Source organism: Coffea arabica, chromosome 11e (assembly GCF_036785885.1).
Source record: "Coffea arabica cultivar ET-39 chromosome 11e, Coffea Arabica ET-39 HiFi, whole genome shotgun sequence".
NCBI classification, from domain to species: domain Eukaryota; kingdom Viridiplantae; phylum Streptophyta; class Magnoliopsida; order Gentianales; family Rubiaceae; genus Coffea; species Coffea arabica.
The window spans coordinates 18,403,631-18,411,865 of record NC_092331.1 but is presented as its reverse complement, the minus strand read 5'-3'; the positions used below and the strand labels follow the sequence as shown (position 1 = coordinate 18,411,865).

Below are 8,235 nucleotides of genomic sequence, written 5' to 3'. Positions count from 1 at the left end.
AAATTCTATATAAATAACCTTATCAATTGGACTTTGTGAATAAGGATTTCAATAAGCTCAAACCCTATCCAAAGAAAAATCTACTATAGTAGCTTGAGTTCGGCACCCATTATTTAATTGAATTTCAAATTTATGTTCAAAAACTTGGTCAAAATCTATTTTTAAGGGTCTGAATAGGCGAATTTTTATATATCAAAACCCTTGATTTACTTTATAATTCTAAAGTTTCAAACTACTCTGTTTTAATAAAAGTTATAAATATTAATTTTTTTATTAAATTATTTTGTTAAAAAATTAAGTTATTTTATTAATATTTAATAAAAAATTAAGTTATTTTATTAATATTTAATAAAATATTAAATTATTTTATTTAAAAAATCTATAAATTAAGGGGTATTTTGGTCATTAAAATAGTAATCTTACCTCATCCAATCTCCAACCAAACACAGGATAGAATTATTTTTCAACATATCTTATCCATCTCAGAATCAACCAAACACTAGATAATTTGGATAATTTATCCTGAAATGACTCTGCCTAAGATTAATAATCCAAAAATGAGTCATCTCATTTCATCCGATCCGTGAACCAAACGGGCCTGAGAGAGTCCTTTAGTTTCTCTTTAGTATCTTTTTTGCTGATGGAATATCAAGAAAGAACTATTTTGTGATATTAAACAACAAAATAATACGTGTCACCCGAGAACCATAACTCTACTTATAGGTAAAAGTTCAAACTATAATTCATCACTTTAATTGGATTTAATTTTATATAATAGTCTACAATGCAAAATTATTCACATATAAGTCCAATGTTGGATTAAGAATTCAACGCAGGGAAGTAAAGATATATCTCTATCAGCTTCTCTTGGAATCAAGTTATACAGGCATCCTACAATCATCCTACGACAAAGTCATCTCAGTAGTTTAGAACCACAAGACTATAAGAGCAAACGGACATGGCTTCCGTACCTTTTTCCTACTTGTCTTAGTTGACGCACTGTTGTATCAATAAAAAGGTCCTTATATATCATCAGATGATAAAAGCAAAACAGAAACAATTAGCAATGGAAAATACAAGAAATTGTATTTCAGCGAAGGACTAGTTTGCCTCGGACAACATGGTCCAGTTGGCCAACATAGAACCAGATTGTATGCAACATATAGCATGACCAAGGGGCACTTCCTCCCTCCGTAAAATTCTGTCATTCAATTCTCACTCATAAAAATGATAACAAGATCAAAATAATTGCAATATCCATTCTCAGATCGCTAGAGAAACAGAAAGTTAACATAAATCAAGTCATACTAATGAAAGAAGGGAAACTTGAAAGTCTTACAAACATGGGGTTTCAACTTTGGTGGAAGCAATAATAGACAAAATGTCCAAGTTCCAATCACTTGGATTAAATTATCCAATGATTTTTACTTCACAGACATTTGAAGCCACCATTGTCAGAACTCAGATCTCCTAGGAATAAGATTATCCAGATTCCAAACCAACATCTATTGACTGCTGCGACTTTCATTTTCTTCACCTTGGAGAGAGGTCCACTTGCCCTTTCCAGAGGGTAAACTGAAACAAAGAACAGCATGTTACTTCAACCAACCACAGGGATTGAAATTAGGCTTTTGCATTTGCTAGCGAAACTAAAAAAACAGATCCTGATGCAGTTGATATTGTAAGTATTCATACTAATTAGCATATACTAGAAAACTTGTGCCTTTGTCTGCTTATATAGCATTTAGTGCAATTCTTTTCTTCAACTAGACAGCCTGCATAACAACAAAAAATATGATCAACAAATCCTACATGCTGTCCTTAACTAATTATAAGTAACTAAATCCATTCACATTCAACTAAAGAACGCTTTCCTTTAGAAAAGAGGAAATGTGAATTGCACATCATATATCTATCAGAGTAGCGTACGTTTAGGAAAGCAGAACCAGACCTTTAAATACATAGCTCCAATATTCAAATCTATGAAGTAACAACTCATCAGTAAAATGATCATTATTTGAGTGGTGACAAGAAGCAACACCGAGCAGAGGATTTTATAAATTGATAACAGATAAAAGTACATAAAACGTCATGTTAGGTGAACACAGACAAAATCATAATTTACTCAAATGCAAATAGAATAGTAGGCCCAAATTCTAACCAGAAATTATGCAGTGATCAGAAATCCATGTCTGAATGGTCAATGAGGACCTTCAATTCATATCCCATTCCAAGTTGTTCATCTTGAAGTGATTTCACTGACTCTTCAACAGTGTGTGTACACAGTTGCACCTCAATCATTTCCAGAGTACAGCTCTCCGCAAAACCAGAAGGAACCTCCTTAAGCTGCCTGCAACTTCGCAGAATTAGGTGTTGAAGCTGTGGCAGGTGATCACTAGAGGCATTCCATTGAGCAACGTTTAGGCTGTCGAGCTTCAAAAATTTCAGTTTAAGGAACTCTCCTCCTTTCATTTCCCACACTTTCCCCTCAAAGGCTCTTGAAAGTAATTTGAGAACCTCAAGGTTAGGCAATCTCCCAATCTCCGAAATTGAATCCCACGGTAGGCGGAATTTTGACAGTGTCAACTTCTTGAGATTCAATGGGAACTCAAACTTACAAGGAAGAGCAATCCTACCAGAATAGAGTACATTGAGGGACTCGAGCTCTGTCAGAAAGTTCAGCACTGGAAAATGATTGCACTTCCCACTATCATCCCGTAATTCAGAAAATACACAGCTTAGTTTCTGAAGTTTAAGTAATTTCCTCATGATATCCTCTGTACCTTTTCCACAAAGGAGGTATGGGCAGGAAAGACTGACCAGATTAAGTGCTTGAGAAGAAGATGTGCTTTCGCTGTCTTGCAAGGCGATGGCAGCATAATTATTTACATGGACGTGTCTCAACTTTTCCATGCTCCAAAGAGTATAAGGTAGTAGAACTTTACCTTTCAATCCCTTCACGAGCAAGCTTTCAAGAACCCGGAGATTGGATATTGATGCTGGAATAGTGTCTATATCACCACAAAGAGCTAAAAATCTCAAACGGACCAACAATTGTACTTCAGTGGGGAAAGAACTCCCCATATTGATGGATTCCAAATCTAGCACTTTAAGGAGTTTAAAATTGTCAAAAATGAAGGTGATGTCGTAGGGACATCTAGGATACAAATCACTGGTGGCAAAGTACAGTAGAGACTGGACATGTGGCCCAGAAGGCCTTGACATGACAAAATGATTCCTCTTGGAACAAATAGACACCCTACGTTTCTCATATTTTTGGGAAATTGGTGGACAAAAATAATTGGGGTCAACACCGTAGTCTAAATCCATATGAGAAGAAGGAAAAAGCTCATCATACCCATTTTTCCATTGCAAGAAGTTTTCTTCTTCACATTTTTGCAGGCATAAGGTTCGCAACATGTCATGTTCATGACATGTTTTGACACCTCCAAGCGATCGCCTTTTGGAAGCTGTTACTAGGCTTCTTCCAATTAGATCCCTCAAGTATCCCTCTGCAACATCTTCCTTGCTGTCCAGCCCATTATTGGGTATAAATCCTTCAGCTATCCACAACCATGTCAACTTCCTAACTGGAATGTTTTTATCCTCCAAAAATACTCCAGTATATAGAAAGCAAGGCTTCAAATGGTTAGGCAAATATCTGTAGCTTAGCTCTAGTATGTCCATGCACCCCGTCACAGGATCATCCACAATGTGTGAGCAAATGCTTTCTGAAACTTGTTTCCACCAGTCTGGTATCATGTCTGTCCTTTCAAGGAGACCAGATATTGCAACAACTGCAAGAGGAAGTCCTCTACAGCTTTCTGCAATTTTCTTTCCGACTATCACTAATTCATTGGGGCACTTTTTCGTGTAAAACAACTTCTTTTGCAACAGCGTCCAGCTTTCATCATCAGACAGTAGCCGAAGGGGGTGAGGAGTACTATCCGCTTTCAATTTTACCGCCACATCAAAGTGCCGACTCGTGATCAGTATTCTGCTTCCATTGTTGTCATTTGGAAATGATCGTTGGAAATCGTACCATGCCTCAGTGCTCCAAATATCGTCCATAACAATGAGGTACCTTTTCCCCTTTAGGCATTGGTACAACTTCATCTCTAAATCTTCATCACTCATTTCAAGGATATCATCCTTAAGTTCCACAATTTCACCTAAAATCTGAAGAAGCAATTCTCTTCTTCGATATGTGTGGGAGACATAACACCATGCACGAGCGTGGAACTGATAGGTAACTGAAGGATCATTATACGCCTTCAAGGCTAAAGTTGTCTTGCCGAGTCCAGGCATGCCAACAATTGAAACAACATCTAGCTGTGGTAATCCAGCTGTAAGCCTATCAATGATCAATTTTTTTTCATCGGTGAGATCAATCACAACTTCATCAATCATGGGAATCTTCGCTGGTGATACCATATTCATTGAAGAGGTGGGAACATCATGGATGCTGATGGTATGTTCATTCGTACAGATTTCTGTGGCCTGAACCTTAAAAAGGTTGAGATCTTCCAGGAGATCAGAAAGCCATAATGGATGATACCATCGCAAACAATTGCCAACCACAAACGTTTCAATGAGATATTCTGCCTCAAGTGATACTTGGATAATGGACGAAACAAAACTTTTCAAATCCGGACGGTCATTATACTGCTCTTTAATATCACTGAGGAAGGATCTCAAGAACTCTAAGTCTCTGTGAACAGCATGAACTTGATGCCTCAAGGAAACAAGAAATCCCGCTTCAGAGTTTAGCAGCTCGCTGAGATCTCCTAAAAGACAATCAATGAAGCCAAATCCTTCTGTCTTAGGGAAATGGGATTTTGATGACCTTCGAACAGGCATATAAATCTCTTTGATCTTTGCATTAACAAGGTCCATCTTTCTTACTAACTTAGGAAGCACATGACTGAAATTCCCCACCGCATGTTCTGCAATATCATTTTTGAGAAGAGAGTAATAAAAAAGAGAAGCAACCCTTGCTACTGACTCTGCATCTGTTAAGATTAGTTTCTCATCATCCTCCAGCGGACCCATCAAATAAGTTCTAAGGACTATCAGCCCCAGATCGAGGCTTTCCATTTGGTTCTTCACATTGACTGTGAGATTTGGATGTCCATCAAGAAGCTCTTCCAAACGTAGTCGGCCATTGATTATGAGATCTGGGTTTCCATCGAGAAGCTCTTCCAAAAGTATCTCAGTCTTCAAAAGTTGAATCTTGCAGTGCAACATAGTTAGCTCATGTTTGAACTTGTCTTCAGTGACTGACTTGGCATGGAACGATTGATAAACAGAGCCAGCCTTCCCAGCCACAGGTTTGATATGCAACCAGATCAGCTTAGGAGCTTTGCTTTTCCATTTGGATGCATATCTTTGATAACTTTCCAAATAGAAGAGTCCCTCATGGAAAGAATCAATACGATTCTCAAGGAGCTCCAAACTGATCCTTTTCTTTAGTAGCTCATCCAGGAATACTTCCACTCTGAGAAGCTCAATCTTTTCAAGCAACCTAAAAAATGCAGATACATTTGTGCTAAATATGTATCCTGTTGACTCTCCTATCTCATTAAACAAGTCACCAAAATATCCAAGCCTGGAAATCGCTGCTGTGATGTCCATTATAAGCAGCTTTAGATCAAATTTCTCTGGTTCTCCAACTTCAAGGACGAACATTATCAGGTGTTCAAGCCCTTTGAAGAAGGTTTCAAGTTGAGGATCCTTCTCAGGAAAGAGAAAATCGACAAATGTTTCAACTGGAGTAGGGATTGATGTCCAGGTTTTCACCAAGGAATAAGGCCTGAGTAATTTCAGAAACAGCTGTACAACTTCTGTAGTATCCAGCTTGAATGCCTTCAGCAGATCATGAAGCATAATCGACAGCTCCTCGATCTTGTCTTCTTCCATTTGGTCAATCCAGCACAAGCAACAAAAATGTGCAGTGCGGACCAGTAAAGCTCCAAAATGAGTCAAGAAATCTCTGTCTAGATCAAGAGAAAATCTTACCATAGTGCTGATGAAGCTTTGGAGACGTTTAAGCATCTTGGACATGGTTTCGACTTTTAGGTGCATATATTCTAGCATCTTGCCTTTCCCACAATAAAGCACCAGGACAACCTGCTGTAGATTTTGGCAGAAGAGACTGCAGACACCAGAACGGCTTAGGGGATGGTGCGATTGAAATGAATGGTTGGATGCAATGCGTTCATAAGCTGCCTTCATCTGAGGCCTGAAAAGCATAAGCTTTTGTTGCAACTCAGACATTGCAACTCCATAATCACCCCTTGTAAGACCTTTGTGAACCATGGACTCGTATTTCTCAGGATCAGCTCCAAAATCGCTGCTTATTTTACCGACACCTTCTTTCTTGGAAGCAACTCGAAAATCATTAGTTGCCTCTTTCAAAGCAGCATCAAGGTCCCGGTCCATCGACCCCAACTCCCGACCAACACCAAACTTCATGTCAGCGTCACTCAAATATGCGACGTAGATCAGAAGCATTCTCCAGAGTCTCACTTCCGCTATGAGGATCCCAATTTGATGATTATCATCCGGCTGACCTGACAATAACAGCCTTTTCCGGATATCCAGCTCGGCCAAGAGAGAATCAACAACACCAGTGCAAGTTGGATTCTCGCTCTTAATAAGTTTTCCAAAAGATTCCATGGGAAGTTGCTGAAACGAGCTCTAAGAGCCAGCTGCCAAAAACTAGTACTGGCAAGAAAGAGGGAGGAGAATTGAGAAGAAATGGGATGGTTGAATGAGTTATAGATTGAGATAGAGGGCACAACAGAGAAAGACGTGACATTATTTGTGATCGTAGAATTATCTAGAAAAGATAAGGTTGTTGTTTCAAAATATCTAAGATAAACATTGTAAAAAGCCAGTAATAACTCGCCTAGATTACTAGCGGATGCTAGGGTGAATAGTTGAAGTTATAAATGAATCTATAATCCGTCAGTAGGAAAGCAAGCAAAAATCAAGAGTGCAGTAGCATACTACACTCCCAAGTAGGGGTGGCAATTTTTGACACGATCTGAAAACACGACACGAATCTAACACGAAATTAATGGGTTTGGGTTGAGGTTTCGGGAATTCGGGTTAGAATCGGGTTGGACCCGATGAATTCGAAAAGAAAACAGGTCGATTTCGGGTTAACCCGTGATGACCTGATATGATCCGATATGACCCGTTTACGAATTAAAAAATAATTTAATAAACATAAAAATAATTCTATCTAACTAAACTAAGTTATTCTTTTTTTCAAAGGCATTAATTACTTAATCCTAAATGAATTTATTTAATTTGTGTGAAGTTGAAATTATTATATTTGGACAAATAATATATTATATTATTTTTTACTTTTATACTGTTTTAATTTATTTTATATTTTGTTTGGGATAAAACACTTTTATGGTGTTTAATTTATTTTAGATTTGGTTTGGAATTATTTATTTAAATTTTTATTACTTGATTATGTAATTAGTTTTGTGAGAAATTGATTTTTTTAGTTTCGGGTCATTTTGGGTTGACCCGTCAACCTGAAATTTTCGGATTCGGGTCAGCATACCTGACCTATCACGGGTTGGTGGGTCGAATTCGGGTCAACAGATTTTCTGACGGGTTGACCCGAACCCAACCCGCCAACCTGATTTGGACCCGGATTGCCACCCCTACTCCCAAGTCCTCCAGTACGTGTCTTCCCCGTTGTAATCAGAAGTCTATCTTCAACAAAATTAACTTGTTTACCAAATCCTTTAGCACATTTAATCCAACTAGCAAATACTGCACGTGACTATAATAATTCAAATATATTTTGATAGCTACTAAAATTTTTTGTGAAGTTTTGAGTACCTACCTTATAATATAATCATGTGAATATAATAATCCAAATATAATACTTTTGTAGCTATTTAAATTTGTTGTAAAGTTTTGACTATCTACCTCATAGTATAATTATGCATGCTTTTCAATTTCTTTAACCAGTTTTGGTTGTAAATATTATTCAAATTTGAACTCTTTGACCTAAAGCTATTAGAACCTTTTTTGAGCTTTTATTGATTAAATTTGGGTTGAACTTTATAACAATTGTTAATATTATCATGTTTTACCAAAGGTGTTGTGATTCCCCTTAAATTATAAAATTGTACCTTTTGTACAGTTCAAAATAATGTTGTTGAGAAGGAAATATATATACATATATATATACATGCATATACCAAG

General features: G+C 37.3%; 1 protein-coding gene across 1 annotated transcript; it reads right to left on the bottom strand.

Annotated features, from left to right (window-relative positions):
- Window positions 1-1,168: 1,168 nt before the first annotated feature.
- LOC113719528 (putative late blight resistance protein homolog R1A-10) lies at window positions 1,169-6,812 on the bottom strand. The gene is made up of 2 exons (XM_027244747.2): window positions 2,162-6,812; window positions 1,169-1,575 (listed from the first exon to the last, which is right to left on the bottom strand). Exon 1 carries the CDS (start codon window positions 6,676-6,678, stop codon window positions 2,179-2,181), a length of 4,500 nt encoding a protein of 1,499 aa, XP_027100548.1. The 5' UTR covers window positions 6,679-6,812; the 3' UTR covers window positions 1,169-1,575; window positions 2,162-2,178.
- Window positions 6,813-8,235: the final 1,423 nt, after the last annotated feature.